This window comes from Pseudopodoces humilis, chromosome 3 (assembly GCF_049639895.1).
Source record: "Pseudopodoces humilis isolate 2021_Gansu_Grassland_sample_001 chromosome 3, ASM4963989v1, whole genome shotgun sequence".
NCBI lineage: Eukaryota > Metazoa > Chordata > Aves > Passeriformes > Paridae > Pseudopodoces > Pseudopodoces humilis.
Window position 1 is genome coordinate 83,349,831 of NC_142202.1, and position 24,194 is coordinate 83,374,024.

Here is a 24,194-nt window from a genome sequence, read left to right on the forward strand (position 1 = left end):
CTACTCTCAGTTTAAAGCCAATACTCTCTGTCCTATCACTACATTCCCCTGTCAGAATTGCCTCTCCAGCTTTCTTTAGGTTCCCTTTAGGTGCTGGAAGCCTACCATTAGGTCTCTCCAGACCCTTCTTTTCCCCAGGCTGAACAACACCAACTCTCAGCCTGTCTTCACAGGATAAGTGCTCCATCCCTCTGATCATCTTTTTGATCTTCCTCTGGACTCATTACAAGAGGTCCAATCCCTTCTTATATTGATGGCTCCAGAGCTGGATGCTGTACTTCAGGAGGAGGCTCACATGAGCAGAACAGAGGTTGAGAATCACCTCCCGTGACCTGCTGGTCACTTCTTGTGATGCAGCCCAGGCAACATTCCCAATCCCTGCATTTGCCATCTGTGACCTTCCAGCAGTGTGGCTGGAACACTATTCAGTGAAAAATACAGTTCAGTCCCTCAGGCATCTCCATATCCTGCGTAACCAGGTCTCCTGTTTTCTTCTGCAAGGGGCCCATTTTTTCCCTAGTCTTGCTTTTATCATCAGTGTACCATGGAAGCTTTTCTTGTTGCCCTTGATGTCTCTGGCTTGACTAAATTCGATCAGGGCTTTAGCTTTTCTAACCTGATCTCTGGATGCCTGGACAATTTCTCTTCACAGAATTAAATAACTTGAATGAGGAAGGCTATAAATATAAGTATAGAGTGTAAAATCAGCTTTTTAATTGTTGAAACGTCAATGTCTTGTGGAAGAGTCAGTATTTGGGCTTCATGTTTTATCACCTTCTGTTCCATGAGGTATTTTTTACCTGTGAGAATTTAATAAATGAAGTGTTTAGCATTTAACTGGCCAAATAACTTTAGTTAAAGTACACCTCTTTGATTATTTCAGGGCAGGAACGACCTATAAGGTAAATGTTTTTGGGATGTTTGAAGGAGGAGAGAGCAACCCTCTGGTTGGACAAGAGATGACTACCCTTTCAGATACTACTACGGAGCCATTTTTATCTAGAGGTAAACATGACTGAGCTGAAGAAAAGGCAGTCTTGTATTTTGGATAAAAAAAAAGATCAAAATTTTACTACATTTCCTTTTTGTTTTCCTAATGCACATACATGTTTACAGGATTCTTTGTATTCCCTTCCCTGATGGCATAAACCCTGGTCTGAAATGACCACAAAGCATGCCCCAGTTCACAGTTCTAGTCCTCTGCACCCTTCAGACCATCTTACAAAGATGATAACGCAGGCAACCTGTGTTTTGCTGATTATTCAAAGCCATCTGCATTGCATTTTCAAGCCATCCACATCTGTGTTAAATCACATAAGGTCAAATTCTTGAACAGAGATCATGGCTCATCTACAGGGGTCTTCACAGGACTATAACAAGGAATTTTAAGCAGATTGTTGGCCTTTTTCTTGTCCATATATGGTGATTTTTCCTTTTGAGACTAAGATGATATAAAGAACAAAGATCTGATTGTTGGGGATGTCCTAGTTTAATGTATGTTATTTAAGTTTATATTCAACATAAGCATTGTTTAGTCTTTTGGGGTTTTTTTTCCTGTAGTAGGAGGAGACTTTCACAAAGGCAGTTGCAGAGTGCTCTCCAGTATCCCTTTGGGAGTTTCTCACTGTGTAGCTAGTAAACCTTTCTTTCAAGGTTTCTGTGAACGCTGTGATATTGTCTCCCTTTGGTGTGGTTAATAGGCCTCTGCATGTTAGTATCTGTGCTCACCATACTCTCAGTTATACCACCTGAAGAAAGTTTTCTTCATGGAAAGCAAAAAAACAGGTCTGCTTCTGAACAGCCAAGTATACATGGATAAGTAAAGCCTTTTCTCCTCTGCTGTTTCAATGCTTGTGTTATTTGTGTAACCATCAGAGAGAATTTGGTGAGGAGAAAGAACCTAACTGCAAAGTCCTTTCAGAGATAAATAAAGAAAAAAGAGTTTCTGACATCTGATTATATTGATTTTGCTTAGCCCACACTGGGCTGTGTAAAAAATACTCATCTTGTGTTTAAATTTATTGAAACATTTTTAGAAACTCCTTAGTTAATTTGTGTCCCTCTCTGTCTAATACTAGAGGGTAGAACTGAAAAAAACCAAAACCTTAAAGCAGGCCATCAGTGACATTAGACTAAAGCTTTAATAAGTCTGGCAACAAAAATTTGCACTGAGAGTGCTTTGTTATTTTTCATTATAGCAGCTGTCATTTTTGTCTTCAGTGTTATACTCTTTAAGCTAATTAGTTTTATTAATGCATGGATTTGAGTCATGGTTAATGTGAAAAATGAATTTGTATCTTGGATTGTAAATGTAGTAGTAGTAAATAATTTATTAATGGGGGAAAAAATCACCCTAGATCTGGCACATTTGCTAGAATGTTCCATGTGGGGTACTATAGTATATTAGAAGAAACATAAAAGTCAAAATAGATTAACTTTAATATTGTACATAGTTAACTTTAACTTCCATATTAAAGTTATGCATGCAATTTTTTGAACTAACATGGTTTGACTTAAACCCTACTCCCAGCTGATTTTATTGTCCTGACTAAAGATTAGATCTATATTTTCTGTGCAGAAGAGATGCTTTTAACCCCCAGGTACATGGAATAGTTATATTCATGAGTCTACAGTGTTGGATCAATTCTGTGGAACATATATGAAATCACAATGTCTTTCAACTGTGATGAGTGTGGATGATTTTTCTCAATGGGATTTCTTCCATATAAAGACCAGAAGCTCTGATGGCAGGAAGCCAGAAAATTTGCAGCTGGTAACAAAATCTACAGGAAAAAGAGAAAGGATTTTGGCTTTTTTTTTAATTCTTCTTTTTTCCTTTTATTTTTTTTTTTTGCAAATGGCAAATTTTGTGGATAAAATTATTGTGTCTTTCTGTTTTGTATAAATATTTTGTTATTTTCCTTGTGATGGAAACAATATGATGCATATTTTATTTTGTAATTTGTAAACTGAAGATATGTGAAATAACTTCCTACCTTTTTAGAACATTGCAGCTTTATATGAATGTTTGTTCTTGTTCCCTCTGTATCTCTTGACCTGTGTTTATACTTGTGTGTCTTCTCTGGATTGTGCTCTTTCTTTTCTGTACATGCAAATTTCTACACCACATGTATTACTATGCCTTTTTCCCCTGAAAATTGAGGAATGTTATTTCTTTGAAAGTGATTGCAATATACACTGTTAATTCCACTGTTACGTGATTGAAAATTAATCAGTAGTTGAGCTATATTTGACAGACTAAAATACCATAAAATTGTATAATCTAGTAGTGCTTACTGCCATATCAGTGGTTCGTTTAGTAGTCTTGTACAAAACTTCTGAAATCAAGTTATCAGCCATCTTTAAAGACCAAAACAGACAATGACATGACAATAGAGAGCACTGGCCTTGACATTTGCAAAGGCTTATTTTTAAAAGGAAACATACATGAAGGAATTTAGACAGCTTTTGCCATGGAACCACTGACTAGTGTGAATAATACTCTCAAATAGGTCATACTTGATGGAGTGCCAGTGAATAAAACTAGAGCTATTTTGGAAGCTAACTCACGACATATGTCATCTAAAAGGATGGGGAAAGAAAGCCATCATGCTAAGGCTATATTTTTCTGGTTGACATGGCAGGTTTAGAGTGTAGAACCAGAGCAGAAGCCGATATTGTGCTGCTGGTGGATGGCTCGTGGAGTATTGGGCGGCCAAATTTTAAAACCATCAGGAACTTCATTGCCCGTATTGTTGAAGTTTTTGATATTGGTCCTGACAAAGTACAGATTGGTAAGTTCTCATATGTTGGAGGGAAAATGGAGCATAACTGCTACAGAGACACATAATAACTGGGTAAATGATGGCTTTTTCCCCAGGTCTTGCACAGTATAGTGGTGATCCCAGGACAGAATGGAATCTCAATGCTTACCGAACCAAACAGTCTTTGTTAGAGGCTGTAGCCAACTTACCATACAAAGGAGGCAATACTCTAACAGGTACGTCACAGTGCCAGGATTTTAATTTAACTCCAATGAAAATGATTCCAGTAGCTGACCCTAATATTGTGCAGTGAACTCAAATGTGTCTGTGATGAAAGGGACTTAACAGTTCAGCTCAGTATGGCTGGAAGAGAACAGGTCCAGCATAGGCTATAAACTCAGGAGAAATGTGTTAGAAGAGATTATGGGTGATGAAGAGCTTGTGTTGCTGTTGAGCCTATGAGATGAAGACAGGTCAGTTCCATGTCAGGGTAGGGATGAAGACAACCAGGGGCCAGAAGGAAAGGCAGTGGAAGTCAGGATGGTGCACAACATGCAGGTAAGAGAGCACCGAATAGTATCAGTTGCTGAGAAGTCTAGATGATGGGTTGCAGGTAGATTCAAAATACTTCTAGAAGGAAAAAACTGTGGAACTATGCTCTCAGAGTGAAGTCACTAGGATGCACTAATTTCTTTTACTGTGACTACTATATGAAAATAGTTTACAGCAATGGTTACTTTCTTTGTGCCATGCTAGGAATGGCCTTGGATTTCATCTTAAGAAACAACTTCAAACCAGCTGCTGGCTTAAGGCCCAGAGCTCGCAAAATTGGTGTTCTCATCACTGATGGCAAATCGCAAGATGACGTAGTCACCCCTTCAAGAAAACTCAGAGATGAGGGAGTGGAACTGTATGCTATAGGTAAGTACCCTGTGAAGGCATGGCCTTTAGCAACCCCTTCCTGCTCATCTGCTAAATGTGCAGAGAAGTGGCCACATACATAATTACATAAAAGGTTATTCAAAGAATGTGTTTAGGGACTTAATTACATGTTACTGTGCTTCATGGCCATAATTTCTGACATAATTTTGCTTTTTTCTTCTCTTGTAAGGTATTAAAAATGCAGATGAGAACGAATTGAAGCAGATTGCAACGGATCCAGACGACATCCATGCTTACAATGTTGCAGATTTCTCCTTCCTGGCTAACATTGTTGATAATGTAACCACAAATCTGTGTAACAGTGTGAAAGGTCCAGGTACATGACATTTTCAGTCTATTTCATTCTTTGTCCATTTACGCGCTTGCCCTGCGGATTCCTTTTTATTACTTATTGGAACACAGTGTTAGCCATGGGCTGTTTTTTCAGCTGCTGGTGTGAGGAAGTTGTGCAGACCACCTGGACTACCCTGCAGGGGTTCTCTTCCTTTCCTTCCAGCAGTGACTGTGTTATAACTAACACAGCATGACATTGCTGGATGTGCTTTCTTTTTCTCCCCAGAATTGTGAAGTATCTTTCTTAGTATGTCAGCTTTTTATTCATTGTGGCATGGTTTGTGATGATTATCATCCAATAAAGAAAATTTCAGCAGCCCTGCTCTTTTCAAGTAATTGTCTGATAGCCCCAAACCAAAGCTGAGCATGGAAAAAGCAGTAATGTTATCTGATGGTAAGATTTTTAAAGTACTAGGAATAGTTTTATTTTGAGAAGCTAGATTACTAAAATAATAGTAAAGGTATTATTATCTGATGGTTCCTCAGTGAAACACTGGTCTTGAAGCTGGAATAGGAATTACAGGGAGCTTGTTTAGTCTTGAGTGTGTTAAGGCGAGCTATCTCTTCATGCAGTAGTTTTAAGAATCCTGAGGAAAAAGAAATATAAGCAACTACATGAAGTGTTTTTTTCCTTTCTGATAAGATAAATGAATATCTTTTTCATTTGCTTCCTTCTTGCAGGTGATTTGCCACCTCCTTCAAATTTAGTTATTTCAGAAGTGACACCTCGCTCTTTCAGACTGAGATGGAGCCCACCTCCTGAGAGTGTTGATAGATACAGAGTAGAATATTATCCTACCTCTGGAGGTAGCCCTAAACAGGTTAGTATTGTATGTTCATCTTTGACATTGCCCAGTATAACCTTGGATTTCCACACCATGGTAATATCTTTCTGAATTTGTCCTGAGAAGGATATAACAACAAACAGTAACTTAAAAATACTCCTAAGATCAAGAATATAATGCTTTGGTAAATGATACACAAGATTACAAAAAATAGGACCATATATAGTACTTTGGTATTTTTAATATCAGGAATCCAGAAGTAAAATATATTTCTTATAACTCCTTTATTTTCATATTCCACTGTCAGATATTAGTTGAAATATGTCTGTACCAGAAATTTTCTGACCATACTCATGGGTAGGTCTCCTGTCCTTTGAATGCATTTTTTTCTTTGTAGAAAACAAGACACTGGCGGATAGAGGTTGCAAGAAGTGTTTTAGATTAACACTATTAAGTGCTTAGGTTAACACTATATAGCTCCAAACTGTTTATTGGATAGGATAAAATTTATCTTGTGGTTATTACTTCTCTACACAGGGAGCCAGTGGCTGGCAACTCTTGGTTCTAGGAAATCTGAATTGCTCAGTACTCTCTTTAACCAAACAGAATAATATTTAGGAAAGTGAAGTGTTTAGAAGAATGTGGGTAGATGCCTCTGCGTACCTAGCTCTGAACTTCCCATCTCCAATTGTGGCTTTTAAGTCTTAGCTCATACTTGGCTCATGGACAGTTCAAGATTTGGCCTTTGATTAAAGTTCGAGCTGTCATTCCAGTGCACACTGACTTCACAATTTGACTACTTCCTGGCATTTCTGTTCTGCAAGGTGTTGCCAATTCCTTGTGCTGTAACCATTTGGGTTATCCTGGATTTTGAAATTTTTTCCTAAGTGGCCCTTTTTCTTCTGGTCCTTTCTTTATGTTCTTTAGTGATATAGAAGTATAAACTATGCATGAGCAGATCCAGCCCAATTTGAAACAATATCTGAGATTTCACTACAGCTTGCTTTGCAAAAATATTGCTATATTGTCAGATAAAATGTATACAAAATTAGGACCAGACTTATCTCCTTGTCATTGATTTCTGCAGTTTCACAAGGAATGATTGCTTTTCATAGAGATAAGGTTACAAACATATTTGTCTTACAGTGATTAACATTACTTCTCTTACAGTTTTATGTAAGTAGGATGGAAAGAACAACAGTTCTGAAAGATCTGCAACCTGAAACAGAATATGTGGTTAATGTGTTTTCTGTGGTAGAAGATGAAAGCAGTGAACCTCTGATCGGCAGGGAAACAACTTGTAAGTTTGAAATGGGTCTTGAATAATACGTTAACAGCCAGTTTGGCTCCCGTGGAACTCTCCAGTAGAACTTTTAGCACTGTGGATTTTCTTCTTAGCAGAAGTAAAATATTTAATTTGAATTACCAAATTGTATTGTGTTACTGAGGTTGTTCAGACCTTGTTGTCTGCAAGACTTCAGCAAAGTGAAACTGCAATGTGGCAGAAAATATTTGTCCCAGCTTCTTTCTAGGCTTATAAAGCATGGCTGTACAAAACTAGAACAACAGACATGAATTACAAGACACAGTTCATAAATTCCTGAAATTTGATCGTAAACAAATGTGTACTCCTTCATTTCTTTTGCTAGGTAATTAATTCCTGCTACTACCAGACAGAATTATTTCTCATTAGAAAAACCTAATTCGACACATTTCTGCCACTTCTATACTCGGTTATGTTTCTCCTATGAGCTGTCTACATGATTGATTTCAGGTGTATTTATGCTGTATGCAACATAGGGTGACATAGGGTGACTCTTCTGCCCCTTTAATAATATTGAATGTTTGCTTCATTAAATTAATTAAAAATGAATTCTTTATCTTGTATTAGGCTTGTCAAAAATCCTTAAAATGTGTGTATAATTTTTATAAAACCTGTGTTACTTTTTGATATGGTTTCATTGAAACTTTTCATTTATTTAATAATTTGAGAAATATAGAAAACAAAAAGAAAGGACAAGAACCCTTTTTGTACAGATCCCAAGCCAGTCATGTTGTTTCATATTAGAATTTTCAAGTGAGTTAACGTTGCTTGTGACAAGATTAAAATGTTCCATTGCAGATTTGTAAGAGTGTTAGCTGTGTATGTAGAAAATCTGTGGCCACATTCAAATTGGTATGGCCATTACCTCATTCTTAAACTAAGAATTTAAATACCACTCTTTGCAGATCATCTCTCTACTACCTATAATATGCCCTAATACCCATGTGCAATATTCCCACTGGTATGACCTGTGATATAAAATATTTAGAGGCTGAAAGAAATAATATGTATTTTTTATTTGACAGTGCCAATCTCTTCAGTTAGAAACTTGAATGTTTATGACATTGGTTCAACTTACATGCGAGTGAGATGGGAACCTCTCAATGGAGCTACTGGTTATTTGTTAACATATGAACCTGTGAACGCTACCGTCCCAGCCACAGAGAAAGAGGTAAGAGAATTTGTCTTTGCTACCTGTACTCTACCAAAAATAAATTAAGAAAAACTGTTAGGCCATCATAATAGTCAAAAGAGTTGCATGTACTTCTTGAAGTGCAGTGAACTTACTGGGACATTATATACAATGACATCAGTCAGGAAGCTGTAAATATACTGTGAATCTCACAAACAAAATTCCCTTGATGTTAAATCATTGCTTGCTTTTCTGCCATTGCTTTCTTCAGTTTTTAAACATGGTGTGTTATTTTTCATCTGCAGATGCGTGTGGGACCGTCAGTGAATGAGGTGCAGCTGGTAGATCTCATCCCCAACACCGAGTACACTTTAACAGCTTACGTATTGTTTGGTGATATGAAGAGTGACCCACTCACCACACAGGAAGTGACGTGTATGGATATCTTGATTTTTGCTTTGTTATTGCTTCAGCAACACCTAATTTTAATTATATTTCATGCAACAGCTTGAATTATATAATCTGTTTCATTTAGAAGACCATCTTAACCATATTTTATGCATTTTCTAACACTCATACATTTCCCGAAGACCTCAAAGGCAATTTCAATGAGAAGGGTACAGCTACTATAAGGGGAACAATATAATTTTTAACTTGAATAATGAAGGAAATCTTGAGATCACAGTGTTTTTAAAGGGTTTCAGTTTTGCTTGTATTAATTTAGAAACCTTGTTCCTGAATTCATGCATCCTCTTAAGCATAGAAAATACTAAGGAAGCATTCTATATCAAGAAAAAATCTAAAAATGGCTTCCTTTTTTTATACCCTTTCTTAAACATTTTCTCTTGGCAGAGGAATGCTTCTGGTGTAGATGCATGCAGCATGGCTACTTTTATGTCCTTAAAATTTTAAACGATTAGACATAGATGAAAAGTGGCTATTGTCACCGAAAGTTATGTTCTTAATCCCTGATACTTCTGGAAGTATTGCACTCATAAGTTACAAAGGTGAAACTGCCACAGTTTATAGCTATTTTGCTCATTGCTGGGAAAATAAGCTTATGAACTCTCTCATGTAATGCCCAGGACAATGAACTTGTGAAAAAATGATTGCCTCCATTTCACTGAAAGACATGAAGAGAATTCACTTCCTTCTGTGAGATTCCTATAGCTCTGCTATGAGCAGCACTCACTTACTATCAATATTTTTACAGTACCTTTGCCTGGACCCAGAGGTTTAAAAATTCAGGATGTTACTCACAGCACCATGAATGTTGTTTGGGATCCTGCCCCAGGAAAAGTTCGAAAATACATCCTAAGATACAAAATAGCTGATGATGCTGATGTAAAGGAGGTAAGATTTTTAAAGTACTAGGAATAGTTTTATTTTGAGAAGCTAGATTACTAAAATAATAGTAAAGGTATTTATTATAACTCACTAGTGTGAGTAAAGAACATCAGTTCATACTGATTGCAGTCAGGAAAGACTATTGATTTCTTGGGAAATGAATGAGCACAAGACAGATTTCTTAGGTGCTCCCTTCCTCCTCCTCCTCCTCCTTCAGAGAGGAAAAATCCTTAAACTGACTGGAGAATTTTTGTGTGTTTTGGTAAATAGCATTTCTATGCTCTGCTTAAATATGATGCTTCTAAGGTCTAAAAATAGCTTACAATTAAGAGGACAGGATAGTGGAATAAAGGTATTTTAGCCCCTTTGCATACTGACAGAACATGTGTGACCATTTTTAGAGGTGTTTTTAGTTATGTACAAGCTTTCCTTAATTGTGCTGCTAGGCATAAACCAGCTTTTGGAGAATTATGTTTGTTTTTTAAAGGAATTTTCCAAAAATTCCATCTGCATCCTTGTTTCTAAAGGAATAAAGCAGTGAATGATCTACAAGTACAACATGTATCTGATATAATATGTTTTGCAAAGGAATTAGTAGAGAACACTCAATATTCAGGTGTAAATTTAAGGGCAAATGGCAAAACATAGTGCAGAATGCTTCCTTGTTTTTCAGTGCAGGAATTTCTGCCATTAGACCAAATGCAAAGTAAGAAATAGAGAAATTTGCAATCCTTTAAATCACTATTTTTATTCTTAGGTGGAACTTGACAGACTCAAAACCAGCATTACTCTCTCTGACCTCTCCTCCCAAACGCTGTACAATATAAAAGTTGTTGCTGTATATGACGAAGGGGAATCCATACCAACAAATGCAGAAGCTGTCACTCGTAAGTTTTCTTAATAATCATTCTTGTGGTTTTTTTTTCCTTATGTTTGATTTAAGTGGTGTGTGTTGCACCATCATATTGAGTTTAGGTGGAGCTCTAATTTAATCTGAGAAATACTTTATTTGCACTTGTAGCATTATTTGCAATATAATAAACTGCAGGAATCTTAGATCAGTTGTGTCTTACTGCAGTGAACACTGACACTGCAGTGTGCAGAGAGGTGAAGAGCCACTGAAGGAAAACTATTTCTGTTTAAAGACTGAAGGAGAAGAGTAGGTGTAAAATTGGTAAGAAAATATGAGGACAGAATAAAGTTTTAGCAAGTTCATGCAGGAATCTAGGCAAGTGAGTAAGAAGTCAGCCCATATACTAGAGGATAGGAGAGACAATCCTGCCTCTGATCCAAGAGAGTTTTTGCATCATGGAATGCTAAAGCAGCTTTTACTTTTAGAGAACCATAAAGGCAGCATTTGAATGACCTCAACAAGTAGAGGCAAGCAAATGAAGCTGCACAAGCTGTAAGAGCTGATCTCCATCCAAGAGATGTGACAGACTGAAAGGAGAAACCAGCTATCAAGGAAGTTCTCAACCTGATCAAGGCTTAGGATTTAAGAATATAATTAACCAGAAAAGCTACAATAGAAAAAAGTAATTTTACCTTTTCACTGTCCCTCCATCTGGTGTCAAAAAGAAGAAAAACCTATGAATATTTTCTCTCATCTTTTCTTCTGAATTTTTCATTTGGTAGTCTGATGTATTTAAAAATGTTTGTGAGATTTCCTGCTTACTGTTGCACTAGTCTTTGCTCTGTACCTGTGTTTTTTGAGTGAATGTGTGTGTAAAGAAAGAAGAGGAAAGGTCTACCAAAGAAATTATTTCTAGTTTAATTCACTGGTTCTACCAATCTACATATTTCTTCCCAGTGGCTATAATATTTTCCCTCCTTAACCTACAGTTAACCTCTGTGAATTCTTTCTAAATAAGGGACGACTTATTTGGCTTACATAAAGAATTTTAACATGTGCAAGAAACTCATGCAGAAACTTGACCTGTGTCTATGGGAGTTCATATTCACTCCATATAATGCCAAAATGTTACATCCAGGGCTTCAGTTATATTGAGTAGGCATGTGAGTTGTGACCTCTGCTGAAGTCTATTTTATCAGATGATGACCTAATGATGTGACCTTATGAAGGATGATTTGCCTTGTGTAAGTGGACTGGGTTATACTTCAGCATTTGATTGTATTCATTAGAAGCGTGGCAACTGAGAGATTAGTTTTCTAGATAACCTTCTAAATTATTTGTCTGAGTAATTATTTTGTTTAACTGTATTTATTCTGTAGTTACATTTTGTGGAATATTTTTCTTTTTCTCATAATAGAGCCTGTGCCAGCACCAGTCAATCTCAGAATCACAGATATAACCACGAATAGTTTCAGAGGTACTTGGGATCATGGAGCTCCAGATGTCTCTCTGTATAGAATAACATGGGGGCCCTATGGAAGAGCGGAAAAACAGGAGGTAAAAATAGACAGCCACCTTATGCTTTTGTGGGCAATCTCTCAGAGGGTGTATTTTTAAACTCAGAAATGTAGTTGATAAATGGCCTATGGCTTTGAAATTCAGTGAGAAGGTGTAGGACACATACAGCCATGTCCCATGATATTACTGAGTAAAAAGTTACTCAGTAATATCCCACTTTCTGTTTGCCTGTTTCATTTGTTCGTTTTGGTTTTGTTTATTTATCTTTTTCTTTTGTTTTTAATTTCTTTGCAAGACTATCTTAAATGGGGATGAGAATAGTTTGGTCTTTGAAAATTTGAATCCAGATACATTATATGATGTCTCAGTTACTGCCATCTATCCTGATGAATCAGAAAGTGATGATCTCATTGGCAGTGAACGAACATGTAAGTAAATAAAGGGATTCTGCATGTTGTTATTCATAGTTATTGAAACATAAGGCATACACATACAAGAATTCTGAAAATTCTTTCTACTTTTTTCCTAGTACCCTTGGTACCTATCACTACACAAGGTAAGAATCTGAATTTCCAGGTACCATTTTATTGAAGGAAACTCGTAGCTCTCTTTTTCTAAACTGTGACAAATGTTGACATTAAAAAACTGAGATAATTTCATAAATACTATTGTGTATTTGGAAGAATACTAAACACTAGATTACCACATGTTTATTATTTTACAAGTATTATAGTTTATGTTCCCCTGTAGTTAATACATTCTGCTCTTGATCAGGCATTCATGTAGCCCTAAAAGTGAGAATGGGTGTTTGTCTCTGCTCTTTGATTTATTCTTTTCTTTATTATGCTTCTCAGCCCCAAAGAGTGGCCCACGAAACCTTCAGGTGTACAATGCAACTTCACACAGTTTGACTGTCAAATGGGATCCAGCCAGTGGTCGAGTGCAGAGATACAGGATCATTTACCAGCCTATCAGTGGGGATGGCCCTGAGCAGTCGGTAACTAATTTTGAACTGCTAAAGTTATTCAACCTTAATTGCAACCTTCTACAAAGTAATCCAATAGAATAATTTCCTTACAAAGGACAACACTGTATATATTAATCACCTTTTATGTGAAGATTTATATTTGTAGTGAATAAGTATATACACCCACCTTTCAAATCCAAGATCCAAGTTAGAATGCTCTTTATTGAGCAGTAATAATTTAAGATGCATCCTGTTTTCTCAAAAATCACATAATCATAGACTCATTTATAATAGAAAAGGTCTTTGAGTTCATAAAATCCAACTGTTTATCCAGGGATGAAACTAAAATAAAGTGTGCTGGGGGATAGGTCAATCAGCATCTAAGGCTACAAATCAGAGATAAAGGTGTCAAATCAATAATGTGAACTACCATGACTACTTTTGTAGTCCAGAGTTTTCCATTGTTTTCATAGTGTGGTTCCCATGCTACCAGAAGGCTTTGCTGTGAACAGTTGAGACTGTCTTCACCACTTTAGGGTCAGAATAACCACACAGAGGTAGCAGTTGCAAAGAGAAATCCATGCAAAACAGGTGCTAATGAAGTATTTAAGGTATTTTTGACTCTTTTACTAGGATGAGAAGCTGTAATGCTATGGACAGACAGTACTTTATGATCAGCCAGCTTTCCCTGTGTTGTCAGCATGAACTGTTTTGACTACTGGCAGGCAATGCAACACAGCCTGGGAATGGTAATTCAGTCAGGCTGTTTATCAGAAGTGTGTGCTACTTAAAAATGCCCTATTCTGTAGTGGGAGGCTGTTGTGGTTACTGTCAAATGAGTCAGAGGAGCAGTCTCAGATGAGAACCACATTCATTTAGCTTGCTCCTGTAATCGGAGATCACACATGTTCAGAAGTATATCTAGGAATATTTACTTTAGAATCCGTTGGATATTTACACATCCATTTAAACTCTCTTCTGAACAACATGCATTTGTGCATGAGGTAATTGAAATGTATATTGAGCAGTCAAATGCAATTTTAGTGAGAAATCACTACAGGAATAAGGAACAGCAATAAGTTTAATTAATATGTATAATTAATTGCTGGCAATGGAGTAAAAAGGGAATTATGATCATTCTCTTGAAATCTGTGCAAAGAATATGGTTATTAGACAGCTGGATAGAGTCAAGTAGTGACAGTTGGAGAAAACACCTCTGTTTAAGGAGAGGGCACAGAACTGTCATACTCTGCTCACGGCATTTAATGTCTGTTTGCAAATGACTTGCAGTTGTATGATCATAATTCCTTGTCTTCTTTTGTTACTCTGATATTTTATTAAACTGTATATTCTGGGTAGGCAGCAGAACAGTCCCCACCAAAGTATTTAAAATGTGATTTTTGGAGGGTTTTTATTGCCCTGTCTGACTTTTAATGGCCTCAGCACCAAGAGGAATCACAGATGATTTGAAGAAAAATGGACTGCAAAAACTGCATACAGAACTACAGAGACTAAATGATCATGATCATTTAGGGTCAGGTTTTGAAAGGCAATCAGATACTAAAATGTAGAGGCAGCCATGGGATGATGGGATGATAAAAGCATTTGTGCTTTGAAAGGGGCTTTGTACACTTGAGTGCTAAAAACTCTTTGATCTTAAGTTAAAATAGTCTGCTTGTAAATTAAAATAATCTATTACTATGAAATGTGAAGATATGTAAATGCTTGCTCATTGTCAGTTCTTCATCAGCAGATGATTTGAAGTGTTATGCTGAACACATTAGCTTAATAGATTTTGAAAATGTGCAGGTAGTCTTAAAAGTACAAAGAATGATAGGAGTTACAAAATAATTTGTGCTGGTATAGAACTGGGAGTTTATATATAATTGTGGTTATATGCAAGTTTGGAGATTTTAAAGAGCAGTGGCTTTGTGTCTAAACTGGCTAAAACCAATATATATTAAATAATACTACTGTTCAAGTCTACTGTCATTGTCAGTCAGAAGAAAATTGCAACATTTGATACATCTCAGTGTTTTCCACTCTGCATCAAATGCTTGCACTCTTTACTGTGGCTGTAAGCACAAAAGAGACAGTATAAAAGGGATTTTAATATTTTCCTTTTGTTTTGCTGCAGACTACTGTTGGAGGACGACAGAACAGCGTGGTGATACAGAAGCTGCAGCCTGACACACCATATGCTATTACTGTGTCATCAATGTACGCAGACGGTGAGGGGGGACGAATGACAGGACGAGGCAGAACCAGTAAGTAACTTCTTTAGGACTTGTTAGGTACAAAACAATAATGATGTATTGCTTTTCAGAAGAGCTGAGAAAACTTTCTTGTGGTGAAATTAATCCCATCTGTATATGTCATTTGTCCTTTGGTGGCTTTCAAGTTTCTGCAGTAAGAACACCTGTCAGTCTCCTGGCTGTAGAGAAACCCTGGACTGCTGCCTTTGACTGGAAGCCCAGTTTTTACAGCTGAGAGAAACCCTAATCTTCTATGGGACTTCTTCCTCATTTTGATTTGTTTAATTGTTTTATGCCATAATGTAGTAAACAGCTTAAAGGATCTGAAGGCATGTTACTCATATATGTGTGCTTACATATATGTAAGCACCTTCAGTTGGGAGGCTGACCTTCATAGTGTGCATTTTAGGACTCCTCCATCATTTTATATTGATGCATTTTTTGATCCTACCATAGAAATCACTGAGTAATTTGCTATCAGAAACACTCCAGGTATAAAAACAATTTCAATATATTTACTTAATTATATAAAAATAAAATTATTAATTCGGTTGCATTTACTTAAATTATGAGCTTGCAATGGAAAGTCGGACATAGCAATGGGTTTGGTGAGGAATGAAGAAATAAATCCTAATGAACTCATTGCATAATTCCAAAATAGTGTCTGGAAATAAAATTTTCTAACTAACATTGTTTGTGGTGTTGGATAGGGATGATGTGTTCTGATTGATGAAGATAAATAAGATTTAACATGAGCTACCGAACCTATTTTTAAAATTTTCTAAGGATGCATTATAAACGTGTGATCTGACAGCAAAAAGGAGAGAATAAGGTTCCACATTTCTGACATCTTATTGATCTGTTTCAGAACCTCTCACCACTGTGAAGAACTTGCTAGTTTATGACCCAACCACCAGTACTCTGAATGTTCGATGGGATCATGCAGAAGGAAGTCCTCGCCAGTACAAAGTGTTTTATGGACCTACAGCTGGAGGTGCAGAAGAAATGGTAAATTCTTCATGTGAATCTCACTAATCTCAGATAAATTACAGCTCTTGTTGGTGTTGAGATAAATGCTGCTGAGTGAAGTAGGTCTTGTTTGCCCATGCACTGGGTTCTTTCTGTTTATAGCCACCCTGGAGAAAATGCATAGCACCTCCATGAAAGTTCTCCCATATGTATTACAGATGTTTGATTTCATATAGTAAATCATCACTGATTAGTTCTTAGCCTAGGCTTTAATACCACACACAAGTTTTTGTTTCTTTATCCCTGGGGCACTATGTGGGAATTTAAAGCTGACTTCAGGGTGTACTAAAGGTTATAAAGTTAGCAGACTTCATTTCTACCCTTTTTTACTGTTAAGAAGTCATGTGATTGTGGGCTTTGATGGTATTTGTGAAAGCAGAAAAATCCATATTTTCATCTCCTGAAATTACTTAATTACTAAAGAGCTAAAAGAATCCTGAAAATAGGAAACCCTTGCAGCAGACTGGGAAATACTATTTTCCAGTTGTGTTTATTTTTCTACATCAGTGCAATTTAATGTGCACATGAAATGACCACACGAATGTCATTGTTTCAAAAGCAACTAAAGTGCTGCTGATGACAAATATTCTTAAGTGCTGTGGAGTTTTATTTCCTAACATGAGCTGCTCATTACTTCTTGTCATTAGTGTGTTGTAGTGTTATGTAATGGATTTTTTTTCCTTGACTTAGAAAGTGATATTTTAATGCCTCTGAGCTGCTAAATAGTAGTCATTAAAGAGATCACTGCAGATTCTGCTACTTTCATTACTCTTCATTTCACTACAGCAGGGTCTGGACTCCAAAGTGGAGAGAGCTATAAGGGATTATATAGGAGAACATAGAACTCATTTGAATTAAGTCTGAGACAGAACCTTCTTGAAAGGCAGCTCCAGAAGATGCCAGAAACCATGTTTTTTAAAGCTTCACCTTTTGTAAAGTTTTTATCATATCCAGTCTGGAAATGAGATATGGTAGGGGAGTAAGTGAGAAATAAAAAAGCTTAAACTTTGTTTGTTTGTTTTTGTTTTTTTCATGTTTCTGTAAGTCTCTTGACCCTTCCTTTCTTTCTAAATTTGTAGACCACAGTTCCAGGAAATACAAACTATGTCATCCTGAGGACTCTTGAACCCAACACACCTTACACTGTAACTGTGGTTCCAGTTTTCCCAGAGGGGGATGGTGGACGTACCTCTGACACTGGACGCACTTGTAAGGAAAACAGTCCTTTTCAAGAAAACTTTAGGATTTTTTTATAAATGGCCTCAAATCATTAGAAATTGATTTTACATTAAAAGTTTACCTGCTTGCTTATTTTTGCAGCTCTGTAACTTATTCTGTTTCCTTTGCTTATTTGTGTGGAGGCTTTCAGTCTGCTTATCTTGGGCAAGCTCAGCTCCAAAGTTGTGCAGCACACTTAGTGTTTACTTCACAGAATAGCCAATGTTCAGTTGTAGTGCTAGTAGAAATACTCATGAACAAACAGTGAATATTGGTGTTAATCTGTGATAATGTCCATACAGTGTATTTAAAATTTTCCAGGAAGTTTGAGCTACGAATGTTGACCTGACCTAAAATATGTAGTTTGTGTTTATTTTTCATACTTATCTGATCAACAATAGGATAACAAAGTGTTATGTACACTTTTCAGAACAATTCAGAACAATTCAGAAGTACAATTTTCAGAACAAGCATGTACTTTGCTGCCTGATATGGAACTCTGGAGTTACTGAACATGGAGATTCTTAACTTTGTAAATTTTGGGCTAACAAAAGCAATGTATTTATCTTGGGCTGAGGTGTTTTTCATCTTTTGACCACTGTTGTAAATTCATGTACAAATAGAATTTACACATGCAACTTTTTAAAACTAAATTTAAATTATCCTTAATCTAGTGGAGAGAGGAACACCAAGAAACATTCAAGTTTACAATCCCACACCAAACAGCATGAATGTCCGTTGGGAACCTGCTCCAGGTCCAGTGCAGCAGTATAGAATTAATTATGCTCCACTGTCTGGCCCAAGGCCATCAGAATCTGTAAGTAATTTAGCTTTTATACTATTAGTCAAATGTGTGTAGAGAATATTGCTTCCTTCAATGAGTGTAAAAAATAATAGTAAACTCAGACCAACTGTCTGCCCAGGAGAGCCTCTGCTGGAAGCACAGTGTTTATAGGAGTCAAGTCCATTGTTAATAAAGGCTTATTTGATAAAATGAAATAAATAAGAAATAAGACTCTCCCATTTAAAACTCTGTATTGAGAATTGAGTATCCTTTGTCATATTGCAGGTAAAGATGACTTAAATTATATATATTTTTTAGGAGTATTTGAGACAACAAATATTTATTAGAAATTGTGAAATTATGAAACTCGATGCCAGGTTTATGTGCTTTTATTGCCAAACCATCTGCTTACTCCACATCATTACTCTTTAGTGGAGGTTGGTGAGCAGTGAAGTCTGGATATGGGTAAAAAAGTGCCCTGCAAGTGTGAAGTAAGAATTCTTGGATTTCTGTAGAAATAAGAGCAGTTTTAAAGCTTCAACCATGAAGGTACTCACACAAAACGTACACCCATATAGGCGTATGTGTTTTATGTAAGGAATTTAAGGACTGATGTCCTTTATACATAGTAAACTGTGACAGAATTTACTTTTTTAGTTCCTGATTGTGAATGTTTCTTCTATTTTTTCTGAACTATTTTAATGTAAAATGTTAGAAATAACAACTGTATTTGCAGAATGAGAGCTCCTTGTACTCTTTGTTCTTTTTTTCATCGCTATTGAATTTTTATCAATATTGCATGTTTATTTTAAACCTGTGTTCTTTTTCTTGGATAGTGTGCAGCATGGTCATGTTTCTAATTTTTCTCAATTTCATTCATATTGTTTTCTAAAAAGGGATGGTATAAGCTGAAACTTTATTTATATGGGTGGTTTTTGTTTCTGTTTTAGATTGTGGTGCCCGGCAACACTCGTGATGTGATTCTGGAGCGCTTGACTCCCGACACTGCTTACTCAATAAATGTTATAGCTCTGTATGCAGATGGAGAGGGAAATCCAAGCCAAGCACAGGGAAGAACATGTAAGAGACAGTCAGTACTTTTGTTGTGAAATATATGTCAAAATTGGTGTGTGAAGAACTTACAAAATTGATTACAGTTACAAATAATGTAAACTATTTAGTGCAACTCTGAATTAATGCATCTGAACTATGCCTGCAGCAATTATAGGCATCTATAAAAAGGCAGGGAACTTTTACTATGCTGTCTGTCAGTTGTGGTACTTGAATAATTAGCAATGTAATTTTCAATTGGGAAATAAACTTAATTTGAATGTGTTAGAGTTTAAAGGCTGTTTAAAAAAATCTCAAAAATCAAATTTCAGGTGAATAAAAATTTATCTTTTTTTAAAAAGATAGCCTTTTAAGATGGCTAGAATTAGTTGTCAACAGAAAAAAAGGGCTTCATGTTTGGTTTCTGACATGGTAAATGTGTTGGCCTCTGCAGCTGTTTGTTATTTTGTTGCAGACACCTAAACAACAATATCTTCTTGTTACAACTTATCTCGTAGGATCTTGGCCAGCTTATGCTTTGTCCTTCATACCAGAAATAACATGTTACAGAACCTGTCAACAATATTTTTTCTTCTTCTATGTTTTCCCTGTAAAATCCCCATGTTCATCTAAAAGTTGAAGATGTGACAGGCTGTAGTTATACTTGCCTGCAGGAATTTGGGAAGCAGAATGTGTGTAGATGCTCACTTTGCACATCTGGATGTTCTCTCCCTTCCATACTGCTCTAATTCCTCCAGTTGGGCTCTCTTTCTATTTAGGACCATCAGGCACTTCTGCATGATCTTTGACTTAATCTCCCAAATATATTTATTTATTCAGGGTTTTAGGAAGGGCCCTTGACTTTGGCTAGAGGGCAACATTTGAACTGGTGGGGGTGACACTGATCTAGAGGTATCCTGCCCCATACAACCTTCTGTATTTTCATTCTTCAGTGCCTCGCAGCGGTCCAAGGAATGTGAGAATATTTGATGAGACTACAAACAGCCTTTCTGTACAATGGGACCATGCGGATGGGCCAGTCCAGCAGTACAGAATCATTTATTCACCCACTGTGGGGGACCCTATCGATGAATACGTAAGTTCTGTAATTCCTTAGTAAGCACTGAGGTGTTCTCAGTCGATTCTTTAGGCTACAGGAAAAACAAGACACGTGTTCCACAAGTAGCACTCTGTGGGTTTTCTGGTCATTGTTGTCAATGTTAGGAAGCCATGGTTTGTATAAAACAGGTTTTTTTTTTTTTTCCATGAAGCTACAGAAAATATATGGTTTCATGAACAAATATATGTGTGAAATAATGTTAAATATGTGAGTCATACATTTATCAGAAGATTCTGAACAGAATCTTCTTCCTGGCATTTTGTTAAAATGTTGAATAGCCATCTATTACTTCATACTGTATTAATTAAAAAGTCAGTGTGCTATGATACAGAATAAACATATATCTGCATTTTATAAATTGAAGAGAGTTGACAGAGTCTAATAAGACAACAATGATGATTTCGATTCAGCATCTAATTTGCTGTTCTGTGTTTCAGTATGAATTGTGTGTTTCATTTCCTGCACATTAATGATAGCACAAATTATTCTGAAGCTTTTAAAATGCACAGAGTATTTATAGCAAAGCAAAGCTCAGATCCTATAGAGGACAGTGGCAGAATTCCTGCCAACTGCCACAAGCAAAAATGACATTATTATTGCTTTTGTATTACTGTATAGCACATGCTGAAAATTCACTGTTTGAAAATTCACTATTGGACTCATTAATCAGGACACGCATCTTGTCAACACACATATCTTTTTTTGCAGAAAAGATTGGACAATCCATAAAAACAGCAAGTCCCAAAAAACTGAAAATTTTAATCAAGTAGCAAGTGCTGACTGGCATGTGCTTTTGAGATAGATACCCCAAGTTACTTCCCTTCATTTCAGTGATTTATGTCTTCCTTATGGAGCAGGATCACTTTTGGGATTATACCTACATTTTCATTAGAAGGGAGCAATAATACATGGCTACCTAAGGAAGTTGAGATTGATGGATGCATACATAGGGAAATTTTTATATGTCAATATATTTAGAGCTTCCGTCTCAGAATAACTTATTTCTGCCAATAAAACAAACACATCATTATGACTTTTCTATTTCTGTGAGGGAGGAGTACTGCAGTCTTGGTGAAGAACTGCAGCATTTCAGTATGATGGAGGGTTGGGTCCACAGAGTCAATTTGATTTATGTTTTTGTGATGTCCACAGTGTTTTATAATTCAGAATAATAAATACTGGTAATCGTTTTTAAGTTATAATCCTTAAGGTATCCTGAATTACTTTTTCCTGTGGTGGACATAAAACAGTGTGTGCCAAATATCAGAACAAATTTTTGTTTCTAGTTGAGTGTGTTTTACCTCTGTTCTTTTTGTGATCTAGACAACAGTTCCTGGCATAAGGAATAACGTGATACTACAACCATTACAATCAGATACACCATATAAAATTACTGTTGTTGCTGTGTATGAAGATGGAGATGGTGGACAATTGACTGGAAATGGCAGAACAGGTAATTATAGTTTTCATATTGTTTGTTCTTTTTTAAATTTAAGTAGTATTCCTTGAGCACTTCAACATTGTTAAGGTTTCACTAAGTTAATTAAGTCCTTGATGTGATTGTTACCTTGCAGAGTAATAATCTACATGTCTAAAGATTGAAAAGCAATTACTAGCCCAATTATAATGGGGTTTTTTTCCTTTCTTTTCAGTTGGCCTTCTTCCTCCTCAAAATATGTATATAACTGATGAATGGTATACACGTTTCAGAGTTTCCTGGGATCCTTCACCATCCCCTGTTCTTGGCTATAAAATTGTATACAAACCTGTGGGTAAGAAAACTTGCTCATTCTGAGTATATCATTTTTAGAACAGTGAGTAGCTAATGACAGACCAGAGTTGAAATCATATGTATCATTTTGTGTTAAAAGATCTATTTATTTCCTCTGTTTACCAATTTTCATGAAAACTTCAGTCTTATGATCAGTATTCTATAATAAAAACAAACTATCAAGTGCAGTTTTGTACATTCAATTACAGGGATTGAATTGTATACTTAAAACTTTATACAGTGACCTGTTTTGTTTTTAAACTTTTTAATGCCTCTTGTCCTTCTGAGGCTATGTATTGGTGTACATGAGATGACATTGGACAGGTATTTGGGTACTAATGGCCTGCAGGATTTTATGTGGCCTTCAAACAATATACATATCTTTCTAGAAGCTGAACACAAATATTTTACAGTAGTTTGCAAAATTAATGTGTATGTTCCGTTTGCAACATTGTAATATGCTAAAATTTAAGAAATCAATATGCTTTGTTTTAGAGATGAGGTTAACATTTAATGACATGTAAGAGATGAAATAGTTCTGTAGCTCATGTAATCATGATTCTTTCTTTCTCTTTTCTTAATGCTTCCTTGATTCAAGGTTCAAATGAGCCCAGGGAGTTTTTTGTGGGAGAAGTGACTTCCTACACTTTGCATAATCTGTCTCCCAGTACTACTTATGATGTGAGTGTTTATGCTCAGTATGATTCTGGAATGAGCATACCTTTGACAGATCAAGGCACTACATGTAAGTCAATAATTTTGTTGTAGTCATGTTAGATACATACGCTGAAGAGAAGATTTTGATGGCTGGTTGCTAGGAAGCCTGAGCATCCTCTTGTGGAGAATACTTGTCATCTGTCCATGATGTAGATCTTAAAAACACTAATCTTGGAAAGAGTAATGAAGTTATATTTTAAAGTAATGACTTGATGAAATAAAATTTTCTAGTCTATTTCCTAAAATTTTGTTGAGCTATATGTGGAGTCAATCTTTACCTGTCTCCAGGGTACTACAGAATCTGTGTTACTCATCAGGTCTAGGGTTTTTGAAACTCTGCTTTTACCTCATAGAAATGTCCAGCAATTTTGATGATGGCCTCAGCTAAGAAACTTCTAAAAATTTCTTCAGTTATGATGAATCAAGCATCCTGATTCAGTACATTCTTTTCATAGTGCTATATATATATGTCAGATTTTTATTTTTGGAGGTTTCTTATTTTGTAAAGAAATCAACTTCATGTGAAAACTCATAAAGTGGGTTGTTACCCAATATGGGATCTGGGGCCTTTGTAAATAGCTACGTGGGGATCTGTAGGATGTAAAATAAAGAGAATTGTCTAGAATTGCTCTTTATTTCTGCAAGTATTTTTAAAAATCAAGTTCCAAACCAGCACTGCTAATGTAATTTTGGTGTTCTTTACCTATTACATGCACAATTTTCTGAAGAACAATTTCTCTCTTTCTTCCTTTCATAGTATATTTGAATGTCACTGACCTAACAAGTTACAAAGTGGGTTGGGATACTCTCTGTATCCGGTGGTCACCTCATCGGTCAGCAACCTCCTACAGACTGAAGCTAAACCCAACCGATGGTAAGTGTGTTCTGTTTTTTACATTTTTCTGGAAACATAATTGTCTCATATCAGTGACAGCACCACTTATTTGGATTGGTGGCAAGCACCAACCATAATGATACATCTAGGTGAGTTTTAAAGCTCTGAACTTAACCTGTTTCTCTTGAGTGGTGGAAAAGCTGCAAAAAGGAGTATTGTTTATTGTCAAGTGAGCCTACATCTACCAGTTTTACTGGTTTCACATGGAGGCTGCAATTGTACTTTCTATTGTGCTCTAGGGTTCATATTCACCACACAATTTCGCTCTAGAAAAGGTGTTATGGGACAGGAATAAGAGTGCTGTCCCATTGGCTCCAACCTCTTCTAAAGAAGCTTCTTCATTTCTATACTAATGTATACATACATTAGAAGGGAAGTAATAGGTTCTAG

At 36.2% G+C, this 24,194-nt stretch overlaps 1 protein-coding gene across 4 annotated transcripts in view; it reads left to right on the forward strand.

Annotated features, from left to right (window-relative positions):
* COL12A1 (collagen type XII alpha 1 chain) overlaps window positions 1-24,194 on the forward strand; it is a 100,099-nt gene that overhangs the window by 38,837 nt on the left and 37,068 nt on the right. For 3 of the 4 annotated variants that reach the window (XM_014263470.2, XM_014263472.2, XM_014263471.2), the window contains exons 17-41: window positions 884-1,005; window positions 3,645-3,794; window positions 3,881-4,000; window positions 4,521-4,685; window positions 4,876-5,022; window positions 5,721-5,860; window positions 6,995-7,124; window positions 8,174-8,319; window positions 8,586-8,715; window positions 9,494-9,633; window positions 10,385-10,514; window positions 11,898-12,037; window positions 12,294-12,426; window positions 12,528-12,554; window positions 12,853-12,995; window positions 15,103-15,232; window positions 16,089-16,228; window positions 17,329-17,458; window positions 18,142-18,284; window positions 19,202-19,331; window positions 20,255-20,397; window positions 21,745-21,874; window positions 22,074-22,193; window positions 22,791-22,937; window positions 23,667-23,783. In XM_014263470.2, the coding sequence (XP_014118945.2) occupies window positions 884-1,005; window positions 3,645-3,794; window positions 3,881-4,000; window positions 4,521-4,685; window positions 4,876-5,022; window positions 5,721-5,860; window positions 6,995-7,124; window positions 8,174-8,319; window positions 8,586-8,715; window positions 9,494-9,633; window positions 10,385-10,514; window positions 11,898-12,037; window positions 12,294-12,426; window positions 12,528-12,554; window positions 12,853-12,995; window positions 15,103-15,232; window positions 16,089-16,228; window positions 17,329-17,458; window positions 18,142-18,284; window positions 19,202-19,331; window positions 20,255-20,397; window positions 21,745-21,874; window positions 22,074-22,193; window positions 22,791-22,937; window positions 23,667-23,783 (3,293 nt within the window). The remainder of the gene's footprint in view (window positions 1-883; window positions 1,006-3,644; window positions 3,795-3,880; window positions 4,001-4,520; window positions 4,686-4,875; window positions 5,023-5,720; window positions 5,861-6,994; window positions 7,125-8,173; window positions 8,320-8,585; window positions 8,716-9,493; window positions 9,634-10,384; window positions 10,515-11,897; window positions 12,038-12,293; window positions 12,427-12,527; window positions 12,555-12,852; window positions 12,996-15,102; window positions 15,233-16,088; window positions 16,229-17,328; window positions 17,459-18,141; window positions 18,285-19,201; window positions 19,332-20,254; window positions 20,398-21,744; window positions 21,875-22,073; window positions 22,194-22,790; window positions 22,938-23,666; window positions 23,784-24,194) is intronic. The other variant, XM_014263473.2, reaches the window with a different exon arrangement.